At 55.1% G+C, this 26,542-nt stretch overlaps 3 protein-coding genes and 1 pseudogene across 7 annotated transcripts in view; 1 reads left to right on the forward strand and 3 right to left on the reverse strand.

Annotated features, from left to right (window-relative positions):
* The first annotated feature begins 1,670 nt into the window (after nucleotides 1-1,670).
* Nucleotides 1,671-15,111, forward strand: Pkn3 (protein kinase N3). The gene is given in 22 exon segments (XM_059262201.1): nucleotides 1,671-1,781; nucleotides 3,462-3,705; nucleotides 3,900-4,045; nucleotides 4,541-4,652; nucleotides 4,722-4,849; nucleotides 5,234-5,417; nucleotides 7,264-7,410; nucleotides 7,489-7,598; nucleotides 7,708-7,851; nucleotides 9,067-9,142; nucleotides 9,223-9,385; nucleotides 9,536-9,635; nucleotides 9,734-9,801; nucleotides 10,422-10,485; nucleotides 10,634-10,725; nucleotides 11,228-11,404; nucleotides 12,403-12,465; nucleotides 12,588-12,664; nucleotides 13,748-13,890; nucleotides 13,975-14,082; nucleotides 14,244-14,324; nucleotides 14,434-15,111. Coding segments are annotated over 22 exon segments (2,751 nt in total). The 3' UTR covers nucleotides 14,647-15,111.
* Zdhhc12 (zinc finger DHHC-type palmitoyltransferase 12) lies at nucleotides 14,866-17,593 on the reverse strand. The gene is made up of 5 exons (XM_059259954.1): nucleotides 17,434-17,593; nucleotides 16,369-16,505; nucleotides 15,942-16,019; nucleotides 15,582-15,748; nucleotides 14,866-15,476 (listed from the first exon to the last, which is right to left on the reverse strand). Exons 1-5 carry the CDS (start codon nucleotides 17,531-17,533, stop codon nucleotides 15,155-15,157), a joined length of 804 nt encoding a protein of 267 aa, XP_059115937.1. The 5' UTR covers nucleotides 17,534-17,593; the 3' UTR covers nucleotides 14,866-15,154.
* Nucleotides 17,594-17,701: 108 nt separating this feature from the next.
* Nucleotides 17,702-20,451, reverse strand: LOC131908871 (kinesin-like protein KIF2C; annotated as a pseudogene).
* A 3,277-nt stretch (nucleotides 20,452-23,728) lies between these two features.
* Nucleotides 23,729-26,542, reverse strand: part of Zer1 (zyg-11 related cell cycle regulator) — a 42,098-nt gene continuing 39,284 nt past the window's right edge. For all 5 annotated transcript variants that reach the window (XM_059259957.1, XM_059259959.1, XM_059259958.1 and 2 more), the window contains exon 16: nucleotides 23,729-25,262. In XM_059259957.1, the coding sequence (XP_059115940.1) occupies nucleotides 25,205-25,262 (58 nt within the window). In that variant the 3' untranslated portion in view covers nucleotides 23,729-25,204. The remainder of the gene's footprint in view (nucleotides 25,263-26,542) is intronic.

The raw sequence follows: 26,542 nt of genomic DNA on the forward strand, positions 1-26,542 counted from the left end.
GTGTGCGCCACCACCGCCCAGTGTGTATTACAATTTTTTAAAAAGTGAATAAAAGCCGGGCAGTGGTGGTGCACACACCTGTAATCCTGGTACTCAGGAGGCAGAGGCAGGAGGATCTCTGAGTTTGAGGCCAGTCTGGTCAACAGCAAGTTCCAGGACAGCCAGGACAACACAGAGAAACCCTGTCTAGAGAAACCCTGTCTCGGAAAAAAAAAAAAAAAGTAGAATTTGTGCATGCGTGAGGGTCAAAGGATGCCTGTGTGAGTTGGTTCTTCACACCATTTGGGTTCAGGGCCTTCATTACTGGCAGCAAAACTCCTTTACACATGGAGCTACTGGTTCAAAGGAGAGTTCTGAATCAGATTATTTGCTTAGCTTCTGAGGAATAGCAGTAGTAGTCCCAATTTTTACTTTATTTGTTGAGACGAGGCTCAAGAGCCACCTGAGTGCTGGAATTACAGGCATGTGCCACCACACCCTCTTAACTGGTGAACTGTAACACTGAGCAACTCCAGGTAAGCATGAGGGCTACATGGAGGAACCCTGTAAAAACAAACAAACAAACAAACAAAAAGACCGGCTCAACAAAACCCAGTGACACACACCTGTAATTCAGCACAGGAAGATGGAGAGTTCAGGGACTCTCCATCCTGACTCCCTGAGGCCAGTCTGGGCTGCAGGTTAGTTCCAGAACTGCAAGGACTACAGAGAAACTCTGCCTCAAAAAGAAAACAACAAAATCACAATTTAAAAAAAAAAAAAAAAAAAAAAGATGAAAGTTGCCCCCTACCTAGTATGTTGAGGCACACACTTTTTGTTGGTTTTGGTTTTTCAAGACAGTTTCCCTATGCAGCCGTGGCTGTCCTGGAACTCATTTTGTAGACCAGGTTGGCCTCGAACTCACAGAAGATCTTCCGGCCTCTGCCGCTCAAATCCTGGGATTGAAGGCATGGACAATGCCAACCAGTTCAGTCTGGCCCTCTCCACGCACACAGGGTCTTCACCACCCCCTTCCACACACCACCCCCTTGCCATCTCATGGGCAAGCACCCCGCTCTCTGTGCTCAGGGCAAAACCCACCCACCCTGAGAGGACTCTCCTGGCCCCTTAAAAAAACTATGTAGATACTGGGAATTGATCGAATCTGTGAGCTTGCCTTGAAGCACTTTACTGAACTCCCTCCCTAGCCCCTACGGACTTCCTTATGGTAAAGCCAGAAGCTTGGCTCCCGCTGAGTCAGCAAACTCATTTCATAACAAGCCTGAGTTGGTTCATATCTTATTTGTATCTGGCCATAATTTGGATCAAGGTTTACTCCGCATCGGGCCAGGCTCCCGGCGCGCGCTGCCGGTAAAGCTGGAGTAGAAATGGTCCCCGGACTTCCCATCTCTAGGAAGATCAGCTGTGGTGCAGAGTGTGAGCCGCTAAGGCAGGAAGGGGACCCGGGATCCGCGGAGCCGAACTCGGGAGTGGGGTCCGGGGCGCTGCTCCCTCGCAGCCGGGAGGGGGCGCTGCTCTCCAGCACCCGCCGGGCGCGCCGATCTCCGGAGGGGGCGCCCGATCCCGCGTGTCCCGCGCCGCTTCCCGGGAAGTTTCAAGTTTGAAAGTCCGGCGCAGAGGCCCGGGCTTCCGGAACCATAGTGAAGGAGAGGACTGGCCGGCGCGGCGCCATGGAGCAGCATGGGGCGGCGCGCCAGGTGAACCGAGCGCGCGCAGCGGCCGCGTTTGCAGCTCAGAGCACCCCACGCTTGCGTCTCCACCCTACTCTGGCCTCTCTGCTGGTGACCCCTGCGCGGGGCGGGACCTGAGCCCTGGGTTAACACTCTCTGGTCCCCAGAGTGACAGAGATCCAGCCCGGCAGCATGCCTGAAAACGTGGAATGTGCCATCAGGCTGGGTCTCAAGTTCCTTAAAAATCAGTCTTCTAGAGACTTTCAGGCGGGTGAAATGTGCCGGGAGCGCAGAGGTTGGGGTCCCGGCCCTCCAAGAGGAGTCTGGGGCGGGGGTGGGGTGGGGTGGGGGTGGGACACTGCTTGCGTTGGGGAGGACGGGACTGAGCTCTTGGTGGGCGTTGTCCCCAACACATCACACCCACGGGCAAGAACATTTTCCCACCAGAGGCACCTGGCCCAGCAATGCGCAGGGAATCCTCAGGTCCACCGAAGGGTCCACAATGTGGAGGGGTTTGGGTTAGATGTAAGGGGGAGAGAGGTAGTGTCCTACGTCAGGGCAGTTAGAGGTGGGGCGGGATATTTATGTACAAGATAGCATCCAGTACCAAGTCAAGACGTGTAGATATGAGCACCTCAAGGGCTCAGGCAGGGTGCAAGGCTGAATCTCGCCCCTCCCGGTACCCTTCCTCCAGAGATCCCTCTTGGCCTGTTTAGCAGTGACTTGTACACATTTTCCGATTTCCTGTGAGCCTCCGCCCTGTGGCAGCAGCGGGGTGACTCAGGACCCTGGTGGCCAGCAGGCCCCTAGCTCTGGGGGAGCTTTGTTTGCTCAGGCCTTTGGCTCTGGTCTTCTTGCCTGGGGCGGTCAAAGGATTTCCTGAGCCTCGCCCTGGCCCTCGCCCTCTGACAGCTAAGGCAGAGCCAGCCAGCCTAGCTGAGGCCTGGAGTTGGGGGGTTGGGGGGGCCCCTAAACTGAGTAGCCATTCTTTCATGGGGCTCGGGAGATGGAACACAGAGAGGTAAGAGGAATAAAAATAGGGTGGCTGCCGTGATCCTTGGGATGGGAGGGGGCCATCAGGTTGCCTGGGCTGAGGTCAGCCTCTGAGAGGGAGGTTTCCTCTCCTGCCTCTAACCTAGTGAACAGTTGAGGGGGTCTTTTATTTCCTGCCAGAGCTGAGCCGCCCAGACCTCCTCAGCTCCTTGTTAGTTCTGTTTCATCACTTGCCTACCACACTAAGGCAGAGGAAACAAGCGTTGGTGTCTTGGGCCACTGGCTGCCTCCTGCATGCGACCTTGAGTAAATTCCTTACCTGTATTAAACTCCCATATTGCACTTGGTTCTCAGATCTAGAGAAAGCAGTATGACTAGGAGAGAATGGGGTCACTGTCCCTCAACACACAGTGGTCCCTTCTCGGTGTGGCCTCTGTGAGCAAGCCGCTCACCCTCTCTGTTCTTTGCGCCTGTGTAGAACGGGAATGGGAACCAAGCATGTGGCTCTGTGGCGGAGCTCTTGCTTGTTAGCATGTTCCAGGCTGTGGGTTCTTTCCCCAGTACCTCGAAAGAGTGCTTGCTGCAGAGGGGACGGGGATTCAGTGTCGTTAGAGCTCTGTGGTCTGGAACTCGGTACCCAGAGAGCATCCTGGGAACTTGGTCTGTCATCTCTCTCCCTTCTCTGAAAGGAAGACAAGAGCTAGACACCGCAGCAGCGTTCTGAGACACCCAGAGCTCTGCCTGCTGTGTCTCTCCCCCCTGGAGGGGGTGGGCTATGACTTCCCTGCCCTTTTGCAGCCTGGCACTGGCCAGAGGCCCCCTGAGGATGAGAAAGAGATGATCCGTCGGGCTATCCAGAAGGAGTTGAAGATCAAGGAGGGCATGGAAAACATGCGGCGTGTGGCCACAGACCGACGCCACCTGGGCCGTGTGCAGCAGCTGCTGAGGGCCTCCAACCGCCGCCTGGAGCAGCTGCATGGCGAGCTTCGGGAGTTGCATGCCCGAGTTCTGCTGCCAACCTCAGCCGGTGAGTGAGAAGTCTGTACAGACCTCAGGGAATAGGAGATTCATGGACACCCTGATCTGGCCTTGGCTGTGACCACTGGGTAAGACCACCTGACCTCCCGATAGCATCCATGTTGCTGACAAGGACAGGAAGGAAGGGCAGAGCGAGCCTCTTTACAGAGGTCTGGACTCTGGTGGCAGGGTCATGCGTCCCCTACCTTCTCTCCACAGGGCCAGTGGCCTCAGGACCCCGGCCGCGGGCAGAGCAGGCAAGGGCCCGGCACTTGGAGGTTTTACAGAGGCAGCTACAGGTGGAGCTCAAGGTAAAGCAGGGGGCTGAGAACATGATCCACACATGTGCCAGCGGCACCCCCAAGGTAAGTGCTGGGGCCTGACTGGAGGCACGGGCCTGGCTTCTGAGCTGGTGGGAGAGATCTAGCTCTCAGGTGTTAGGAGTACAGTGCCAGGCCATGTACCAAGAGGGAAGTGCTACTCGGCCCCAGTCCTTCGTCTAATGGTGGAAGTACAGCCCTAAATCCTAGTTGGTCAGGTGACGCAAGGTTCCAATCCACTCTATCGTAAAGGCCCAACAGCAGTCTAGCAGAATATCCACCCAGCTGCCAGGTTCAGCTCTCAGCCTCTACCCTCTGCTCCATGTGACAGGACGCCGTAACACTTAGCTTATCAAACGATGGGAGTCAGGGCTCTGCTCACCCCCAGCCCCTACCCCGTCGCCTAGTTCAACAGGGAGCCTCGTCTGTAGTGGCTTCCTTGTAGGGGTGGAACCTTGGTATAGCAGGGGGAGCTCAAGTCCAGGTCCTGGTGACCTGCCATAGCCCTGATATGATGGGGCAAGTGTCACATCCCTGCAGGAAAGGAAGCTCCTGGCAGCTGCCCAGCAGATGCTGAAGGATAGCCAACTGAAGGTTGCCCTACTCCGAATGAAGATAAGCAGCCTGGAGGCCAGCGGGTCTCCAGAGCCAGGTGAGGCCTCTCAAGGCAGGGAGGGCGGCACCCGGTGGCCAGGGCTAAGGGGTCGCCTCCTCCCTGCAGGCCCTGAGTTGCTAGCAGAGGAGCTGCAGCACCGCCTGCGGATCGAGGCCGCTGTGGCTGCAGGAGCCAAGAACGTGGTGAAGCTGCTTGGTGGCCAGAGAATGCAGGACCGCAAGGCGTTGGCCGAGGTCAGACTGTGTCCCCTGGACCACTGCTCTTCTTTTAAATTTTTTTTTTTTTTTTTTTCTGGAGCTGAGGACCGAACCCAGGGCCTTGCGCTTGCTAGGCAAGTGCTCTACCACTGAGCTAAATCCCCAACCCCACTGCTCTTCTTTTTTTAAGACAGGGTTTCTCTGGTTAGTCTTGTAGTCTTGGCTATTTTGGAACTCTGTAGACCAGGCAGATCATAGAGATCTGCTCTTCCTACAGCTCTGCTTATCTCTGTCCGCGCTGCAGTGGTGCCGGGCACCAAGGGCTTGCTGCCTGGGTAGGGTGGCGGTGAAGAACCACAGGTGTCATCTGTCCCTTCAACCCGTGCCACATGGCTGTCTCTACCTGCGTCTCCTTTGTAGGCCCAGGCCCAGCTCCAGGAGTCCTCCCAGAAGCTGGACCTCCTGACACTGGCCCTGGAGTCACTGCTGGAGAGACTGCCACCCACCCATTCCCTGCGCAGCACGGTGACCCAAGAGCTGCGGATGGCTGTGCTCGGGAACCCCCAGCCTTTGGGGACACTGGTGAAACCCATTGCCCTGACAGGTAGGTCCAAAGGGTTCCCTCTCACTTCAGGGAGCCCCTTACCTTTTGGAGAGGACCCTGAAGTGCTGTGGGAAAGAGTTCAGTCCTGCTGTGTGAGCTTGGATAGCTGACATTCCCACTCTGGTTCTCAGTTTATCCATCTGTAACAGAAGTGATAGTAGCCAGGCATGGTGGTCATGGCTTTAACTCCAGCACTCAGCAGGCAGAGGCAGGAGGATCTCTGTGAGTTCCAGGCCAGCCTGGTCTACAGAGTGAGTTCCAGGACAGCCAGAGCTACAGAGTGAGACTCTGTCTGTAAGTAAACAAAGGAAGACTAGAAACACTATGAGCACTGACTCGTGGGTTGCTTTGTAAATCCACTAACTTGTGATCCTTCAGCACCGAGCACAGTCAGGGTTTGGCCAGTGTGATGTAATTTAAACAAGTGACCGTAAGTTGGAGTACAGTGTTAGTCGGCACACTCCCGTCGGCCTTGGAGCCAGGCCTGGGCAGCATGGGCTTCCACAAAGTTAGATCTTTCCCCTCTCTCTCTCTCTCTCTTTTGGTTTTTGGGTTTTTTTTTTTTTGTTGTTGTTGTTGTTGTTGTTGTTGTTGTTTTTGGTTGTTTTCTAGACAAGGTTTCTCTGTGTAGCCCTGGCTGTCCTGGAACTCGTTCTGTAGACCACGCTGGACTCAAACTCAGAGATCCGCCTACCTCTGTCTCCTGAGTTTGGGATTAAAGGCCTGCACCACCACCACTCGGCCAGAAAGGTCTTTCCTATCTGTCTCCTTGTAGCAGTAGCTGACAGTCAACAAATCATCTGAGCTGGGAGCCCCAGCCCAGATGGTGCCTGCTGCAGAGCACAGTGGATGGGACTAGACAGGGCCCTGCTCCGCGGTGGGCCTTTCACTGGTCGTGGGTCATCAGAGGATTCCCTAGAAGAGGTGGAGTCTGAGCTTGGAGGTCTCGTGGGCATGCTTATGGTCAAGTCAGCGAGTTGGGGAAGACAGAGGGAACTGCTTGTTTAAAGGCAAAGGTTTGAGACAAGGATGTAGCCATGGGAGGCAGTTGGTAGAGTTCTTGCCTGGCATGCACTAGGCCCTGGGTTCGATCCCCAGCATCATATAAACTGGGTATGGTAGCACACACCTATAATCTAAGCCCTTGGGAAGTGAGGCTGGAGGATCAGGAGTTCAAGGGCATCTTTAGCTACAGACTGAGTTTGAGGCCAACTTGGGCTGACGAGACCCTATCTTAAAACAAGACCCCAAACCCCATATCCTAGTTCAGGGCTGAGCATCCATCTCCTAAGATGAGTATCCTGCCTGGACACCACACTTGGGATCTCTGTAAGTTCTCCAAGTATTACCCCTAGGTCCAGCCCACCAAAAAAGGTCTTCTCAGACGCATTGTGTGCCCTCAGGGGCTCCGGGGTTCCTGCTTCCTCTCAGTGATCTCAGACAAAACATGTTTTGTTCCTATTCAGGACTCTCCCTCACTGTTCAGACAGGAACAAATGGGGCAGGGAGCTGCTCATGCTCCCAGGCTCCTGCCCCCGGGCCTGCCCCTGTGCACTTGAGACCGCAGTGCTCTCCAGGCCTTGTGCTCAGGGCAGCAGCTTGCCCCAACCTGTGGTTCCACACAGCTCTGGGGGAGGTCTGCTGTGTCCTGCCACTGCACAGGCACCTGAGAGGTAGAGCTAGGAGGGCTGCTGAGGATGAGGGTGGCTACCAAGGCCTAGTGTGGATAGGGTTTGGGTCAGCTAGTCCTAACTCTAACCCTGCTAGAGCAAGTGGTATCCCTCGGGGGGTCCCATGGCCCGTTGGGGGTGGCTTCTGACAAAGTGCCCTCCCGACTCCCGACCAGGCACCCTGCAGGTTCACCTCCTGGGCTGTGAACAGCTGCTGGCGGCTGTGCCTGGACGGTCTCCCATGGCTGTCCTGGCAGGCAGTGCCTCTGAGGGCTGGCGCCGAACCAGGTCCAGGCTGCAGCGTGGTGGAGGAGAGCTGGCCAGTGAGTAGGGAGGAACCGTGGAAGGGGCTGGGGGTCCCCGCTCTGAACATGCTCTGAATCCCAGCCTTGACACTACAGGTGAGGTACTGGCTGTCCTGAAGGTTGACAACCGTGTTGTGGGTCAGACAGGATGGGGACAGGTGGCCGAGAAATCCTGGGACCAGGCTTTTAACATCTCCTTGGATCGAGTAAGGCCGGCCTTTGTATGGTCAGGGATAGTATGGGCTGCAGGGAGGGAGCCCACTCACGTGCGGCCGATGCCAAACCCCATTCCTTAGCCTGGTCTTCCCCACACAGGCACGTGAGCTGGAGATCGGGGTTCACTGGCGGGACTGGCGGCAGTTGTGTGGTGTGGCCTTCCTGAAGCTTGAGGACTTCCTGGACAATGCCTGTCACCAGCTTTCTCTCAGCCTGGTGCCGCAAGGAAGGCTCTTTGCCCAGGTTCCCACTGACCCTTGACCTCTAACAGAGGGTCTTTAGGACTGACACTTTGGTGGGGAGATGGCTCAGGGGGTAAAATGTGCTTGCTGTGTGCAAAATCCCTAGCATCCATGTAAAAACTAGGTGTAGTGGTGCTTGTCTGTAGATGTCACTGCTGGTCATACAGAGGTAGCTGGATCCCGAGGCCTGCTCACCAGCCAGTCTAGCTGAAACAGTGAGTTCCAGGTTCAGTGAGAGGCCGTGTCTCAAAAAATAAGGTGGAAAGGCGGACACTCCGTGTCAACCTCCACCTGCGTGTGTGTGTGTGTGTGTATGTATGTATGTATACAGACTGGCACCCCACAGAAGTGTGGGAGCTGAGGAATGGAGATGGTTCCACAGACAGGGCTGCAGAGAGGCTTACGTCTCTCCCCTGACATTGTCCTGGCTCATACGTCACCTTGAATAAGTGTCTCTTCTCTGGGCCTCAGTTTCTCCACTGGCACCAATGAGGGTGTGTGGTATTCTCTGGGTCCTTTGTTTTGCCTCTCATACTAGTGTCATTCTGTGATTAAAAACACTGGCCAAAAGCAGCTTTTGGGAGGAAAGGGTTTATTTCAACTTACAGATTTCTAGCCTATCTTGAAGTCAGGGCAGGACCTTAAGCAGGAACTCAGGCAGAAACCAAGGAGGAACCCTGCTTGCTGGCCTGCTCTCGGCCTCCCTCACAAGCTCATGCTTGGCTAGCTTTTTTGGTTTTGTTTTTGTGGGGTTTTTTTTTGTTTGTTTGTTTTTGTTTTTTTTCAAGACAGGGTTTCTCTGTGTAGTTTTTGGTGCCTGTCCTGGATCTTGCTCTGTAGACCAGGCTGGCCTCGAACTCACAGACATCCATCTGGCTCTGCCTCCCGAGTGCTGGGATTAAAGGCGTGCGCCACCACGGCCCGGCTGACTAGCTTTTTTATATAGCCGAGTAACAACTGTCTAGGGATGGTGCCACCCACAGGGAGCTAGACCCTCCTGTCTCAACTAACCATCAAGACAGTCCCCCAGACATGCCCGCAAGCCATGTGATCTACGCAGTTCCTCTCAGATGGTTCTGGTTGTGTCATGTTGACAGTTACAGCTAACTAGGATACCTCCATTGGCTGAGATTGAGAGCTGCTGGGCGCTTGGGGCTTAGCCGGTAGGGTGGAGGATGGCCAGTCCAGGTCTTCAGCTCTGTTCACGTCCCTTTAGGTAACCTTCTGTGATCCTGTCATTGAAAGGAGGCCTCGGCTACAGAGGCAGAGACGCATTTTCTCTAAGCGTAGAGGTATGGAGGGTGGGGACTGTGAGGACAGGGCGAGGCTGACCATTGGGATGGTGGGACTGAGCCCCATCTGCCTCCTCTAGGCCAGGACTTCCTGAGGGCTTCCCAGATGAACCTCAGCATGGCAGCCTGGGGACGCCTGGTCATGAGCCTGCTGCCCCCCTGCAGCTCACCCAGCACAGTCAGTCCCCCTAAAGGGTGTCCCCCAACTGCGGCCTCTGGGACCTCCAATTCTGCTTCCCCCAGGTGAGCCGCCTGCGGGTCCCATCCATGCAGGCTCTGCCTGTGAATGTTTCGTGATCTCTGGCTCACCCTTTGACCTTCTCAGTCCCTTCCCACGGCCATGCCCCTCCCACCTCCATCTGTCCCAGCTCAGACATCTCCTTCTTCTGACAGTAATTTCCTGCCCACGAAGACCCTCTCGGGAGAAGACACGAAGCCTCCACCCAAGCCCCCTCGTCTCTATCTGCCCCAAGAACCAGCCCGGGATACTCCTGTAAGAGATTCTGGAGGTGGGGGCAGACCCAGAGGCTGGGGGTGGAGGGAAAGAGGGCCAGCATGTCAGCTCTGTCCTGAACCCCGCTGTCCTCACAGTGTACCAAACGCCCCCACATGGACCCTAGAGCTGGAATAGTGCCCACCCTGGCGGCCTCACCCACCAGGTACTCACTGGCTTGCATTCATTTAGAGACTTGGATTTGTTTTTTTAAGGGTTGTGCTTGTGTGTGCCTGCACGCGCACACGGACCCATGTAGAAGGCAGAGCTTTTTGGGGAGGCCGTTCTCAGTCCCCTTCGTTCTTGAGGCAGGGGCTCCTTGCTTTGCTACTGTGCTTGCTGCTCACGTACTTGAATTTCATTTCCACCTCCCGTCTCATCTTAGGCTGTGGGGGGCTGGAGTTCCAGATGTGAACCAGCCACTACGTCTGGCATTTCTAAAGAGGATCCTAGGCATGGAATTTAAGCCATTTCACTTCCTTGAGACTTACTCTTTTAAAAATAAGGCTTTACTGTGTAGCCCAGGCTGGCCTTGAACTTGTGATTCTCCTGTCTCTGTGGTCTGAGTGCTGAGATCACAAGTGTGCACCATCACTGACTCACTCGTTGTACATACTGATTGACACCTCACTCCCTGGGTCCTTGGGTACACAAACTGGCTTGCTCAATGCCTTCCTTATGTACTGAATGCAGTTTTTAAATTCCAGCTGTGGGGACAGCCTAGGCTGTGACAGGAAGGCCTGACCTTGGTCCTGTCCCGCTCCTCGTGCCCTTTCTCTCTTGCAGGAAACCCCCCCGACTTCAGGACTTCCGATGCTTGGCTGTACTGGGCAGGGGACACTTCGGGAAGGTAGCGGGTTGAGGATAGCACAGTGGAGTTGGTGGGTGGGTGAGCCTCAGCACATTAGCTAGGAGGTGCTGGGATGTGGGGGTGCAGGATAGGGAGGTGAGGTCTCTCTGTCCTGCCCATCTGGAGCCCAACTCTTTCTGGTCCCCAGGTCCTCCTGGTCCAGTACAAAGGAACAGGAAAGTACTATGCTGTCAAGGCACTGAAGAAGCAGGAAGTGCTGGGCCGGGACGAGATTGACAGGTGTGTATAACTGAGACATAGCTGACCCTGGAAGGACACTTGGGTGATTAGCCTGGGTTCCACAGGGCAGCTCAAGACCCCAGAGGCCAGGTTCAGGGTCTCTTTTTGGCACTGGGGAAGCTCTCACATCTTTCAGCACCTTGGGTTGCTCTTTTATAAACAGGACTGTGATAGTTTTGAAGGGTTGTTGGTTTTTGTTTTGTTTTTTTAAAGACAGGGTTTCTCTGTGTAGCCCTGGCTGTCCTGGAACTCGCTCTGTAGACCATGCTGGCCTGGAACTCAGAGATCCGCCTGCCTCTGCCTCCGCCTCCCGATGCTGGGATTAAAAGCGTGCACCACCACACATGTCTAGTTTTGATGGTTTTAAACCTTCCCTATGTGCAGACCATCCATCAGCTTACCTCCTTAGCTCTTTGAGGACCCATCCAAGCAGAGGTGCTGTGTGGGTGTCAGGGCACAGCCCATGGAGGTTCCATCCCATCCATCCCATCCTCCCTTGCAGCCTGTACTGTGAGAAGCGGATCCTGGAGGCTGTGGGTCACACAGGACACCCCTTCCTGCTGTCCCTCTTTGCCTGCTTCCAGACCTCCAGCCATGCCTGCTTTGTTACTGAGTTTGTGCCTGGAGGAGACCTCATGATGCAGATCCACGAGGACGTCTTTCCTGAGCCCCAGGCCTGGTGGGTTCCCTGGTTACTTGGCGCTTGCTCCCTTGGGGTAGGAGGTACCCAGCAGACAAGTAGCACCGGGTTGGAGGAGCCTTGGTGGAACTCTTACAGCACACGGGGGTTCTGTCTGCATAGTTGTGGATGGGATTTGTCCTCACAAGTTTGCAAGATTGTTGCAGGGATGAGAGCCATGCTTGCAAACTGCTCAGCACAGGATGGCAGCTGGAGTTGCTTGCCATGTTCCCGTGCCTGCTCTGCTTAGAGCAATCTGACTCGGCGCATCAGTTCTGAACTGAGTGTCATACTGGGTGTATGACCCTGAGTCAAGTCTCAGATCCTCATTTGATTGTATGTATGTGTGGCTGTGCATGGCCATGTGCACGGCCATGTGCACATGAGTGCAGGAACCCTTGGAGGCCAGAAGAGGGTGCCAGATATCCTGGAGCTGGAATGATGGGCAGTTGTGAGCCACCTGATGTAGGAACCTGATTCTAGGAACCAAACTCAGGTCATCTTCAAGAGTAACACTCTCTCTTAAATCCTGGGCCATCTCTCCAGCCTCTCAGATCCTGATTTGAGTAAAAGTTGTGATGGTTATCCTCCACAGCTGCTGGGGAGATACCCATACAGAGCACTGAACCCAGGGTTTATGTATGCCAGGCAAGTGCCCTACCACTGAGCTACATCCCCAGCCCTCTGTGTTTCCTTTTCTGTTTGTTTTTTGAAAGAGGGTTCTACTATGTAGACCAGACTAGCCTCAAAATTCCTACCCTCCAGCCTCAGCATCCCAAGTAGCTGGGATCACAGGTCTATACTACTGGACCCAGTAGTTGAGCATAGTTGAGCCCGGGAAGGATAGGTCATTAATATATGACAACATTGGGATGACTCTGGGCCCTTCTAGCCCAGGCACCATATTATTTGTCTGGTATCATCCATGCCTGAATTTGGCCAGGACCTTCTGGTGCCACCTAGCGCCTGGCCTGAATCCTCCCTGTACCACCCCTCAGCTTCTACCTGGCCTGTGTGGTCCTGGGGCTGCAGTTCCTACACGAGAAGAGGATCATTTACAGGTAGTCTCTGCCTGAGAGATGCTAGGGTGGACCTGGGTGGCCCATTGCCCCGCTGCCCCTCCCCTGTGCTGCTGGGCCTCAGCCCTTTTCAGCCCCTTTGATCTGCAGCCCTCTGCCATCAGGGATCTGAAGTTGGATAATCTACTTCTGGATGCCCAGGGTTTCCTGAAGATTGCGGACTTTGGACTGTGCAAGGAAGGTGGGCCCCTCTCCTGGAATCACATCCGCTGGTCTTGCCCAGGCCAGCCAGAAGTCAACCCACTCATGGGCACCCAGGCTCCCCAGCCGCTGGCCTTAATTCCCAACTGGGACCCTTATTTAGGAGGACAACTTAGAGTACTGGCTCTTCCTAATTTGTAGTTGGTCAGAGAACCTATGGGTAGGACTGAAGAGGACGTTTGTTCTGCACATAGGTTCAGCAGACTTAGCTTTCTCATACAGTCACTGGCTGCAGGATGACCTTGGCCTAGGGGGTCTGCAGGACACAGCAGACCTTGTTAATGGGTATCATAAACGTACATATGATATGTATGTATGTATGTATGTATGTATGTATGTATTTGCATTGTTGAGTTTTGACCCACGGTTTCACATATGCCAGGCAAGCATTTTACTACTGAATCACACCTCCGTCTCTGGCCTTGGTTTTTTTTTTTTTTTTTTTTTTTTGGTTTTTCGAGACAGGGTTTATCTGTGTAGCTTTGTGCCTTTCCTGGAACTCGCTTTGTAGACCAGGCTGGCCTTGAACTCAAAGAGATCCACCTGCCTCTGCCTCCCAAGTGCTGGGATTAAAGGTATGCACCACCACTGCCTGGTGATTTTTTAATTTTTTTGTATATAAAATTTTTGTGTGTTCCTCCCTGACCTCCCCGCTCCAATCCATTACCTCTCCCTTCCCTTCAGAAAATTGCAGGCCTTCCCTGTATATTAGCTAGCCATGGGATGGGAGAGAAAACTGTGATTGGGCAGGAAAAATATTAATTAAAAAAAAAAGGGAATTCCAAAAAATATTTGTGTATGGGTGTTTTGCATGCATGTATGTCTGTGCATGAGATGTCTGTGCCTAGTGCCTGTGGAGGCCGGAAGAGGGCTTCAGATACCCTGAAACTGGAGTTACAGACAGCTGCAAAGCCACCATGTGGGTGCTGGAATCAAACCTGAGTCCTCCCTTAACCACTGAGCCATCCCTCCAGGCCCCTCCCCCTGTTGATTCTTATAACCACAGAGGCTATAGTGAGTGAGCCACACCTAAGCAGGCATTGGTGTGGATGATGGTTTGCAGGGATTGGATTTGGGGACCGGACGAGCACCTTCTGTGGCACCCCAGAGTTCCTGGCTCCCGAAGTTCTGACTCAGGAGGCTTACACTCGGGCTGTGGACTGGTGGGGGCTGGGTGTGCTGCTCTATGAGATGCTAGTGGGTGAGGTAAGTCCGTGAGTGGGGCTTCTAGGGTCTGGGGTGGGGACAGTGGGATGACCCGCATAACCTGCTCTGCCCCCGTCTTCACAGTGCCCATTCCCGGGGGACACAGAAGAGGAGGTGTTCGACTGCATCGTTAATGCAGATGCCCCATATCCCCACTTTCTATCCGTTCAAGGGCTTGAGCTCATTCAGAAGGTGAGTCCCAAGGTCCAGGGCTTGGCCAGGCGGCCGCTGGTGACTTGTGTGCTTCCTGACGCCACCTTGGGGCCCTATGGCGTGGCTTAAGTAGGGTACCTGTGGGGTAGCCAGCACCTGGAGTGGCACGCCGAGTTCACACCTACCCTGCTTCCTGCCAGCTCCTCCAGAAGTGCCCAGAGAAGCGTCTAGGGGCAGGAGAGCAGGACGCAGAGGAGATCAAGGTTCAGCCATTCTTCAGGGTAAGTGGCCAGGACCCAGCAGTCCCCATTGCCTGGTGAGGTGGGAGGGCTGGGTGACCCCGGGGTCTGCTGTTCCCACCTTCTCAGATTCCTCCATCCTTGTTTCCAGACCACCAACTGGCAGGCCTTGCTTGCCCGCACTGTCCGTCCCCCCTTTGTGCCTACTCTCTGTGGCCCCGCAGATCTTCGCTACTTCGAGAGGGAGTTCACCAGCCTGCCGCCAACCCTGACCCCACCGGCACCCCAAAGTTCCCTCACCGCTCGCCAACAGGCTGCCTTCCGGGACTTTGACTTTGTGTCTCAGCGGTTCCTGGAGTCCTGAGGGTCTCCTGGCCCCTCTGCCTCCCTCTGCCAGATTTCGAGAACTCACCACTTGTCCATGTGCCCAGGGCCAAGGTGTTTAACGAACGTGTGGGGTTCCAGGTAGTGGCCGTGGGCTGCTGCCGGAGGCTTTCCTCAGTGTTACTGGGTGGCTGTGTCTCTAACCCTTCTGCTTCTTGGCAGTGGCCAGATCAGCAGGAAAGGCCCCACAGCAGGACGGTTTGTCTTTAATACTTGCCTTTATAGAGGATTAAATTAATAAAACTGTACATTCGAGGTAGCCAGGCCAGGGGTCGTGGCAGAGTCTGGGTTCTCTTTGTGTGGCGCCCTCCCCACTTCCCCCCACTTATGTCCTTTTCTTCCATCTTCCTTGTGTGTGGGGTTCTGTCTGATGCTCTGCTGAGGGCTGGTAGCCTGGGAAGGGGTAAAGAGCTCAGGCTAACTGGGCTGACCCCTAGTGGCACAGCCTCCGGTTTTTAGGCACAATGGCAGCCTTCTCTTCAGCAAGCCTAGACAGCCTGGTTGCTGCCTTCCTCCTCCTCTTCAGCCCAGAGGGTCTCCCAGGGCCCAGAGGGCCACCCACAGAAGAAGTGGGCCAGGTTTCGAGTCAGACCTCGGTCAAAGGGGTTGCCGGTGCGCTGGCGGAGGTAGGCAATTCGGTGTGAAGATATGAATTCCCAGGTCGTAGTATTGCTGGCCACCAGGTAGAGGTGTGAGGCCAGGAGCAGGCTGACCACCAGTGAGCAGAAGGAAAGCAGCAGGAAGGTGGTAAACAGGAGCCCGGTAGACCGGAGCCACAGCCCCCAGGGCTGGAAGAACCGGAGACCCGACCTAGAGGACAGGGAAGGAGGAGTTGGGGAATGCGGGGTGTCCCCGGGGAGTCCTTGCTCTGTGAGCACCTATGTGCATGCTGTCCACACTCCCCGATGCACCTACCACGCCAGGTACAGGCCCCAGAGGAGAACCACCAGCTGCAGCGCTAGGTAGGCCACGAAGAGCGGGTGGTTGCGTTCACCCACACAGTTCTCCATCCAGGGACAGTGGTGGTCATAGCGGCGAACACAGCGGCGGCAGTCACGGCAGTGTCGGGCTCGCAGGGGCTGCTGTGGGCACACAGGAGTCCAGGCTCAGTGCTGGCGCCACCCGTGGGTTCTGAGAGGGCTGAAGGCCACAGTCAGGTCCTAAATTTGGGAGGCCTTCCTGGAGGAGGGGTAAGGCCAAGGTGCCAGGGTACCAGGGCAAGGAGTCTTAATTTGGTCCCGATTCCTCCCACAAGAGTATGTGCGTATCACCCACCAGCACCAGGCAGTATCTGCAACGCCGAAGTGGGATAGCCTGGGGAACCATGGCTGTCTGTTCCTCCTTAGGTTCCTCCTGAAAATGAAACACAGGGTATGGGGTGGGGGAAGGGTCCCCTTGGGAAGCAGATGACAGTGGGGGCATCTCTCTTAGGGGCCGCTTGGTTCTGGTTGTGCAGGACTTGGGGCCCACCCCATGCAGAAGGGAGGTAGGTACACAGCAGAGTACTGGACACTTGATGGCCTTTGCAAGGCACCTGTTCTCATGTGGGCCTTGCAGGAGCAAAAACATAGGGTAGGAAAGAGGCCTCACCAAGATGTCCTACAATGGAAGCAGCTCAGAGCTTCTTCACACAGACATATTTCTGAGGTCTTATTTCCCTGTTGGCCCACGGAGGGGTTTGGACCTCAGGGTCCCTGGTTACCTGCGGTTGGGGATGTGTAGTCACATAGCCCGGGTCCATGAGTGACACAGCCAGATAGAGCAGCAGGGAGCCCAGAACCAGGAGCAGGAAGGTGAGGGGCAGGAACAGCTCTCCTTGCTCTTCCCACTGACGGAGCTCTGGGGAGGCCAGAGGACAGTGAGGCCCACAGCAAGAGGGGACAGTAGGGAAGTAGCCGGAGGGGAGAAAATAGGGGTGATGAGGCTAACCCGATGAATGGGGCAAGGGGAAAAGGTTCTCCATGGGAAGAGTCAGCCCTCAAAGAGGCCCAGATGCTGCCTAGGGAGTCCAGGCTAGGAAGGTCCCAGCGTGTTTAAGCCCATGGTGGTGAATGAGGATTCTGGAGAGGTGGGAGAGCTGAGAAGTGAGAGAGCGTGGAGACACTGGACAAGCTGAGTGTAGACAACTCCAGTACTCTTAGTCGAAAGAGAGCCTAGGTTTTGAAAGGAGCTGCTGATTCCTGGAGGGGAAGCTCGAGCATAAAGGGCAAAGGTGGTGGAGGAGGCTGACCCAAAGCCTCAGTGGTGGGGGCTGCTGCCTTGGGTGGGGAAACCTGGGTAGGGGTTGCTGAAGGAAATAAAGGGGAAGGAGGTGGATGGGTGAATGCTACCAAGGGAAGGTGGGAGACTGCTCTGGTGTTCTTTTGGGCAGTAGTCTTCTCAGGATTTGGGGAGTTGTGCAAAAAGGCAGTATTTGAATCTAATCGATTTCTTAATCTTATTCAGGGAGAGGTTGGGAGACAATTTCTGAGGATGGGGTGGAGCCCAGGGTCAAGGGAGACTAGGGGCCTCTAGTTGGTCCTCGGATTTGATGGTCACTGGTGGTCTTTGGATGGATATATGTCGGCGACAGGAAAAATCCCGGCATTAATTAGGGACCAACTTGGGTATCAGACAGAGAGTGGATGGTTCCTGGATCGACAGACGAGAATTGAGGAGCTGGTGGTGAATCTCAATGTATCTGAGGATTAGGGGAACCGGATGAGATCCACTCCAGGGGAACCATGAGGGATTGGGTGGGCTCGGGGTCGCGCGGTGTCCAGCTCACCGGTGTCGTGCAGGAAGAGCACCAGCGTGATTCCCCAGGTCAGCACGGTGTGCCCAGTCCGCACCAGCACCCCAGGGCTCAGCAGCGCCCAGAGAGCCATGGCCTTGCCCCCGCTCCAGCCGGCCCGGAAGAAGCGCGCGGAAGGAGGGGCCGGGGAGCAGAGGGGCGGTGGCAACGCGGGGATTGGTGGCTTCGCATCGAGGGCGGGGCCCTGGCGGCTCAGGGAGGCTGTCTATTGGGTGGCAGCCGCGGCCCCTCAGGCCAACAGGTGCCAGAGGAGACCGAGGGCGGGGCCGGCACGCGCACAGACCGTAACTCCCTAACTCCGCCCCCCGTGGGCCAGGTAACTTTGATAAGGCGGGGAGGCGGAAGCCTCGGAAGGACCCCCACCCCCGCATGCGCGTACATGCCTGTTTTTGGTGCCCCCCTCCACAAGACACAGGTTCCATCTGTGATGCCCGGAGGCCACGCGGTGCTTGCTCTCAAGGGGTGATTGGCAGGGCTTGCACAAGGGTGCGCCTTGATGACACTTTTTTTTTTTGATACCAAACATCTTTATTTGAAGTCATCATTGGTGCCGTTTCTTGCTGTTTATTTGCTTGCTAGGCTGCTCTTCCAGCTGCATGGCCAGGCGCAGGGCCTTGATGACTTCTCGCAGGGCTGAGAAGTGCTTAGCCTGCTGCGCCAGGGCAGACTCTGCTTTCTTCACAAAGGCCTCCAAGCCATATTCGGGCTGATTGGTCATCTCAGAGAGCTCAAGCCAGCCTGGTCCTTGCTGTATGATCTCCTTGAGCTCCTCCATGGCCCTCTCTTCCAGCTCCCTGATCTGAGTTATGGCTTCATTAATGCTGGACATCTGGGAAGACAGCTCCTCCGCTTCCTTGGTGAAATCAACCCCAGCGGGGTTCCATTAGAGCTGGCTTCCATCTCTTCTGTTTTCATTTGAGTTGGCTGCTCTCCACTGGGCCCGCTGTGGGAGCTCAGCTCCTTGACTCTGTCTGCATATCTCAGCGTGTTTAATGTATATTCACAGGAGCTTATGCCTGGTGAGATCATGGCAATCATGCAAGTCCTCAGGTTCTCACCAATGAACGAGTCCCTCAGCACCTGTGTCAGCTTGCTCTCACGGAATGGGGTATGAGCCTTGTTCTGTCCCAGCGCCCTGATGCACTCCTTCAGAGCTAGGAGAGACTTGTTAATCTCTGCACCCTCCACGCGAGTCTGCTGGCCAGCACTTGAAGTGTAGGCCCCTCATTCATTCCCTGCCAGATCTACCAAAGAGAATTTGCCATGTAATCTCCCTTTGGCTCGAAGAAGAATCTGGAAGCAGGCATGGGAGCGGGAGGAATTGGAGTTGGCAAACGTCGGTCCAGAAGTCCTGCAGGTGCTGCCCATGTTGAGCATCTTGATGATGTCATCGGCGGCTAACCAGTTACTCCTGCATCCCACAACCTGCACCTGTTGCTTGTTGTCTTCTGGTACACGTAACCTGGCCTTGTTGAGCAGATCACACACCTTCCCATTGTGGATCTCAAAGAATGTCACATAAACTTCCAGGTTTAAGTTCCGGTAGCGAGGCTGACTCTTCAAAAGGAAGACATCCCAGGAAGCCATTGTGTAGATCCCTTTAGATGCATTCTGAGATTTACCAGACAGGTCTCCCCACCCATTGTATGAGTCTTCCCACTGCCTGTCTGCCCATAGGCAAAGCAAGCTGCTTTTCCCCTTTCAAATATCGTCTGCACCAGTGGCCTTGCTGTGAACCTGTAGACAACGTCATTTGAAGCTGTTTCATCGGAGGCAAAGTCCAAGTAGAACGCCTGGTTCTCCAGATACTTTGTCAAGTCCACTTTTAATTTGGGTTCATGCACAAGGAGGAAACACTTGCTGGGAACAGAAATCACATTGATTTCCTTCTTGGTCAGTTCTTGTTTATTCAGTGGGCGCTTTTTTTTTTTTTTTTTTTTTGGTTTTTCGAGACAGGGTTTCTCTGTGTAGCTTTGCACCTTTCCTTGGACTCACTTGGTAGCCCAGGCTGGCCTGGAACTCACAGAGATCCGCCTGGCTCTGCCTCCCGAGTGCTGGGATTAAAGGCGTGCGCCACCACCGCCCAGCTATAGTGGGCGCTTCTTAACACAGATCCTGTGTTCCTCAATAGGTTCAGTCACAGTAAGTGGGTGACATTCCATAGTAACCCGAAATTCTTTAACCATCTGGGCAAATTCCCAGATTGGGAAGCTGCTGTCATGTCCCTGAGCGCTTTATTCTAATTTCTGAGTTCTGGGCCCTCTTCTCTTTCTGCTTGTTCTTCATTTTTTCCATTTCCTTCACAATACATGATTTCCTCCAAACTGAATTTCCAGGGTTTGCAGAAGACATGCTTCGGGTAGGGTGGACTTGCTCTTCTGTGTCCTCGCTGACCATGACAATGGTAATTCTGTCACTGCAGGGCAGGAGGGCCTAGGGAAGCCGGTGGTAACTGAAAACTGCTTGCAAGAGTTTGTAGCCACAGGCAGCTCCACCTCCATTTCCTTCCCCTGAGTGGCAATTGGAACCTCTGGGACAGTGGACATGCGAGTGGACCGGCTTCCAAGACCTTTTTTTTTTTTTTTTTCCCAGAGCTGAGGACCGAACCCAGGGCCTTGCACTTGCTAGGCAAGTGCTCTATCACTGAGCTAAATCCCCAACCTTGAAGACCTTCTTTTGGAGCTGGAATTTTGGAGTTGACCAATCTGAGTTTTTGCCTCGGAATTGTTACATTTTCCTGCAGTGGCAGGTTGTCCTTCGGTGTAAGAGAAGAAGCTGGAAGAGGTCTGGGTTTACTGCAGCCACATCATCAGTATCAATCTCTTTCCCTTTGTGTTACCTCCTTCTGTCCATTCCGCTGAAACACAGGGTTTCTCCAAGTTCACTGTGCTTATATTGGCACTGTGAATCAAGCCATACTACGTTGAATCTTGATGGAGAGACCAGGAAAAACAATCGGGCGTAAAGCGACTTCATGGACTCGGGAACAGCAGCAGGTAAAACTAATGAAAGAAGCTTGGAAACCACGACTCTGCTAACACAGAGCAGTCTGATGACACTCTTGCCTCCTATTAATTTTCGGATATTGCAATCGAATGATGGGAAAGAGGAGATTCTGGTGCGGATTCCGGACATGCATGGCCCCGCTTGGAGTCAGAGACATAGCACATCCCATGCCTTTCAAGGCAAGTTACTGGCGATAGTACCCGCCTCTAAGACAGGTGCCTGTCACCCAGCTACCACCACGGCCCAGCTAGACTAACCCATTCAGCTGCCCTCCAACTGATTGCCCTTCCCTGTAGTCATGCTGTTGGCTATTTGTTTTGGTCAATTAAACATTCCCTTTTTCTGTAGGGGAACTGACTTCCCAAGACCTGCGTGGTTCTGGAAGGAATGACTGTCCCTCACTCCCCTCTCTCCCTCTCTCTCAGTGTGTGTGTGTGTGTGTGTGTGTGTGTGTGTGCAGGGTTAGGGCTAATCAGAACCATTTCGTGGTATTACTAAATAGGGGCTGGGGATTAGTAACTCTATAATCATTAGAGTGCTTGTTTCGCATGCACTGAAACCTGGATTCAATTCCCAGCATGGTATAAAATGAGTATGGGTGGTACATGCCTGCAATCTCAACATACAGGAGGTAGAGGCAGGAAAATCAGAAATTCCAAGGCCATCCTCCACTATACATGGGGAAGAGATTTAAAACCAACTGTGTGATATGAAAGTTTGTCTCAAAAAAGGGGTTTGGAAGCCAGACAGTGATGGCGCACACCTTTAATTCCAGCACTAGAGGCAGAGGCAGGCAATCTCTAAGAGATCCAGGACAGCTAAGGCTACATAGAGAAACCCTGTCTCAGAAAACAAATAAACAAACACCCTCCCACATCTTTAAACCCAGCACTAGGTCAGAGGCACACATCTTTAATCCCAGCGTTTGAGCCAGAGAGACAGGCTGGTGGCCAGCTCTGGTCTATAGGGCTGAATAGTGAGGCTCTGTCTCAGGGTGGGGGTGGGGAGGAGAAAAAACCAAACAAACAAGCAAAAACAACACACACACCCCCATTTATTTGTGAGTCTGTGGGTGCACCTATATGGATGCCATGGTGTATCCATGGGAAGGAGAGGATAATCCTACCTGTTGGTTCTCTCCTGCCATGCAGTTATAGAGACTCAAATCAGGTCATCAGGCTAGAGCCTGGTTATTATTTTATGAGTGGTGAATGTTTTGCCTGGATGCATGTCTGTGCACCATGTCTGTGCTTGGTGTCTGCAGAGATCATAAGAGAGCGTCAGATCCTCTGGGACTGGAGTTACAGATGGTTATAAGCACCATGTGAGTGCTGGGAACCAAACTGGCCCTCTGCAGAAGCCACAGTACAACTGTACATGGTGGTGTATGCCTTTGATCCCAGTACTAGGCAGAGGCAGCCTAGTCTACACAATTTCACATAGGGCTAGATCTACAGAGAGACCTTCTTGAAAAAAAAAAAAGTAGCCAGAAAGTGGTGGCACACGCCTTTGGTTGCAGTACGGGGGGGGGGGGGGGGGGGGGGGGGGCAGAGACAGGTGGATCTCTGTGAGTTCGAGGCCAGCCTGGTCTACAGAGTGAGTTCCAGGACAGGCAGGGCTACACAGAGAAACCTTTTCTCGAAAAACATTAACAAAATTAGCGTACTTCTTTGTGTTTTTTGGGGTGGGAGAGGTTGCGGGAGTCTGATCTCAGCTTTCACAGTGTGGGTCTTGGGAATGGAACTCAGGTAGTCAGCCTTGGAGGCAAGCTCCTTTACTTGCTAAGCCACATGTCTGGCTCACCCAGTAAGGTTTTTAATTAAGAGCCCTGGATGAGATGGCTGGAGAGATGGCTGAGGGGTCAAAGCTCACTGCTCTTCAAGAAATTTGGTTCTCGGCACCCATGCCACCCAGCTGTGAGCTGTTGCCCTCTTCTGGCCACCATGGACACGGCACCCAAGCAGTGTATCCTCACACAAAGTAAATAAAATGCATCTATGAAGAGTCCTGGATGTCAGGGTTCTGGGCTGTGTGCTGAGCCCAAGCACAGCCGTCACTGGTGTTCACAATCCCACGGGAGTGTAGCAGGATGATGGGGGAGCAGCAGGCACCTGGGCCAGGGGCACGCGGTGGAGGCGGGAAGCCTGTGTCCCCTCCTTCGCTGTGGTACTTGAGAAGGCACCTCACCTTTTGAGTCCATGTACTGAGGGTTGTTCCAGGGACCAGGAGAAGGCCGCCGAATGCACACAGGGTGTGCACAGAGGGACCCTTCAGCAGGCCCTGACAACCGTTCCTCATCTCTCTGGGACTGGCTGACCCACTCAGAGTTCAAGGATGTGATGATGCCCTTTCTGGCTGGACCCTGTGGGCTGCCAGTGATAGAGAGCACTCACCCTGGGAAGAGCCTGGTGTGGGCTCTGCTGAGGGGAAGAGGGGACCTCTGCTCTACTGAGAAGGGCGTGCTCAGCAGACCAGCTCCCAAACCGTTTGATGTGGCCCTGGAACTTCTGCCTACACCCTCTGTGTGGTCTGGAGAGCACCTGACCGTGTGGTTACTGTCAACTCAAGAAGCTGTGAGCACGAGGACTACTGGACGGTCCACTAGGGCCAGACGGAAGCAGGGCTGGCCTGGCGAGGCCGGAGCCTCCTCATTTCAGATTTGTTCTCGGCTCTTTAGCTCTGCCCCCCACCCACAGCTTCATGTGCCTTTACAGTACTGCTCCCAGGGAACGGTCTCCCTGACCGCCACAGCAGGGCCCTCTGTCTGAGATGCGATCCCTGGCAGGCTCCACTTTTCCGCTGCTCAGCTTAGCCTTATGTGGAGGACACTCTGCTGGCGCCTTGCTCTTCTCCCTCCACAGGGGCTCTGTGACACGGCCTAGCACCCACCAGACGGTCTGGGCCACCCCACCTTCCCAGCAGTGGCAGGAGGCACCTTTCCGATCTTTCCTGCAGAGTGGCGAGTCTATTTCTATTTACTGTGTGTCTCTCCCAGTAGGCTGTGCCAGCCCAGCGGAGGCTCTGCCCGTCTGGTGGCCAGCCGTGACCTCAGTGTCTAGGCATCAATGTGGAGGGAATGTCACAGATGGACCTCACCTCAGTGTGCCGCCTGTCTCCAGCCTGCTGGCACATACACCTACAACAAAACCACTTGCACTCCAGGGTCCCCCTGGGAGACCCTTAGCTCCTTTCCTGACCCCCACCCCCACCCCAGACCAGTATTCCCCAATCTCCTCTGCAAAGAGAGAGAAAGAGACCACTCTTCTGCACTTTGCACAAAAATGTATTTCTGTGACACCCCAAAGTACAGACATTTCCCAGACCGCAGGTGGTAAAGCGATGGGATGTGAACTCTGTTCATGGTCTGGCTACTGCCAGAAGGGCCAGGGATGGAAAGGAGGGCTAAGGTTGCCCACGTGCTGCATGGGAGAAGCACATGGTTAAGGCCTCTCTCTAACGTGGCCAGGGAGACAGTTTCCTCTGGAGAGGTCAGTTACCTCTCCCTGAGTTTTGTGAACAGCCAGGCCCCTTCTGCCTGGAGACAGACATGCCAGTCCAGAAAAATCAAGGAACAGGCCCAGGGAAGAAAGAGGGCAGAAAAAGCCACACCAAAAGCTGCCTCCAGGGGGAGCTCTGCTCTTGTGAGCACAGGCCTCCTCAGTGGTCCTGTGTCAATGAGGAGCAAGGCTGAGATACAAAGCACGAGATGTCTAGACAGCCGCCTGTCACCGTGCTTTGTAACACAATACAGCGGCTTCTCAGGGACAGCCTGAGTGGGCTGGAGGGACAGAGGACTGTCCCAGTGCTGGTCTGGAGGTGGCTGCCCGCTGTCACTGTGAAGGGCTGGAGTGGGGACCTCCTGCCTTGTATCTTTTGGGCAGGGGGGTGGGCTCATCTCTGCTGATGGGAGTACCTGGGCACTGGGGTGCTGTGGGCAGATGAGAGCTACAGAAAAAGGAGCAAGACCCTGGTCCTGGAAGGTGCCAGCTGCCAGAGCTGGGGTGGGTTGGGGCATGTTTGGCAGAAGGGGCAATGGAATTGCCCCTGAGTTCTGACCATCTCTGGGCTGGAGCCTTCAAAAGCCTGGGGCCTGAGGGAGACTTGAGACAGCCTCCATAGCAGCATGGCCACAGGCAGCCCTGGCCAGAGAGTCAACACAGCCCTGCCTCTCCAGGGGTCCCCTGGAGAGGAGCTGCTTAGCCCGAGGCCTCGGACAGCTTACAGCCTGGAGCACCAAGGCTTCTGGGAGACTCAGTAGAGCTGGTCTTAATCCCCAAACCCCATCAAGCCTCACCTGGGAGCCCCGGACAGGGCACTCAGGCAGGCATCAGGGCTGTTGAGCAGCCCAGTAAGGGCCAGCTCCTCCCACAACAGACAGAAGCCAGGCCAGGGGCTGAGCTCACTGGGAAGGGACTGGAGACTCACAGCATTAGAGGCAAGCCTGGCTGGGCGGGAGTGAGCATGGTAGCCATGAAAGCTTGGAGGCGGGCTGAGAGTGGCAAGGAGCTGCGAAGACTCAGAAGAGGTCATACACACAAAACTTCACACTTCCTAACCAAAAAAAAAAAAATATATATATAGAATATATATATCTCACTAACATTAAGGAAAAGCGTCGGCTGTGCAAAAGTCCTCGCTGTCTCTTCATCCTGTGGGAGGCGGAAGGGACCTGCCCACTGGACCTCCAGCGCTTCCTCCTGTCCTGTGGTCCGAGCTGTGTGGCCATGGGTGGAGGCCTCTATCTGGACGTGTCCATGTTCTCCTCTCTAAAGTTACTGCAGTGTTCAATCACCTTGCTGGATGCAACGGGGGACAGCGGTGGAGGGTGGCTAAGGAGGGCCGCTCCTCCTGGGGCCCCGCTCCTCCTGGGGCCCCGCTCCTCCTGGGCCCCGCTCCTCCTGGGGCCCCGCTCCTCCTGGACCCCCGCTCCTCCTGGGGCCCCCCGCTCCTCCTGGGGCCCCCCCGCTCCTCCTGGGGCCCCGCTCCTCCTGGGGGCCCCCCGCTCCTCCTGGGGCCCCGTTCCTCCTGGGGCCCCCCTGCTCCTCCTGGGGCCCCCCGCTCCTCCTGGGGCCCCCCGCTCCTCCTGGGGCCCCGTTCCTCCTGGGGCCCCGCTCCTCCTGGGGCCCCGCTCCTCCTGGGGCCCCCGCTCCTCCTGGGGCCCCCGCTCCTCCTGGGGCCCCCCGCTCCTCTTGGGGCCCCCGCTCCTCCTGGGCCCCCCCCCCCGCTCCTCCTGGGGCCCCCCCCCGCTCCTCCTGGGGCCCCGCTCTTCCTGGGGCCCCCCGCTCTTCCTGGGGCCCCCCGCTCCTCCTGGGGCCCCGCTCCTCCTGGGGCCCCCCTGCTCCTCCTGGGGCCGCACGGCTGCCTAACAAACCTTAAGAGTGGCCCTGACGCAGACTTGAACGGTGTGTCAGTGGCCAGCAGAGCACCTGGTTAATAGCGCCTGTGGCGCTGCCCTCAGCTTGGGAAGGGGGTCCCTCAAGCAGCCAGGCCTGAGCCCCCAAACCTACTGCTGCTCTCTCTCCTCACCGTTTTCCCTGCACACCAGCCCACTCTCTCAGCAGAAGTCCACTAGGGGGTTCCCAAAAAGGACCAGACTGGAGATCTGCACAGGCAGCCACGCTGTCTCCAGGTCTTAGTGTCCCAGTTCACCCTGCTCCCTGAGAAAACTGCCACCCCTTGCTGGTGTGGTTATGTTTGACTTACACTGCTTGCCTGCTCAACAGGAAGCCTCCGGGTTTGGAGGTTTGCTGCAGCCCCAATTTGCCAAACGGCTGCATTAAGGCCTTTGAGAAGGAAATGCCCAGGGCCATTCATTCCTTGATGCCAAAAGGACCTTTGGTGCCTAGAGGGCTGGTGAGCCCCACCTAGTGGCTGGCAAGTCCGAGGATCCTTACCAGGCCCCTGGTAAGAAATCTGCTGGTGAGTTCCCTGGGAACTAGTCTGTCAGTAATACTGAAACAATGCCTTCACCAAAAATAATGAATGGAAGGAACCAGCTGATGCCTCCAGCCCAGGAGGATATGTTCTGAGGGTGGGGGTGGGGTTGTCTGAGCCTCAGGCTACACTGTGCTCAGAA

This window comes from Peromyscus eremicus, chromosome 4 (genome assembly GCF_949786415.1).
Source record: "Peromyscus eremicus chromosome 4, PerEre_H2_v1, whole genome shotgun sequence".
NCBI lineage: Eukaryota > Metazoa > Chordata > Mammalia > Rodentia > Cricetidae > Peromyscus > Peromyscus eremicus.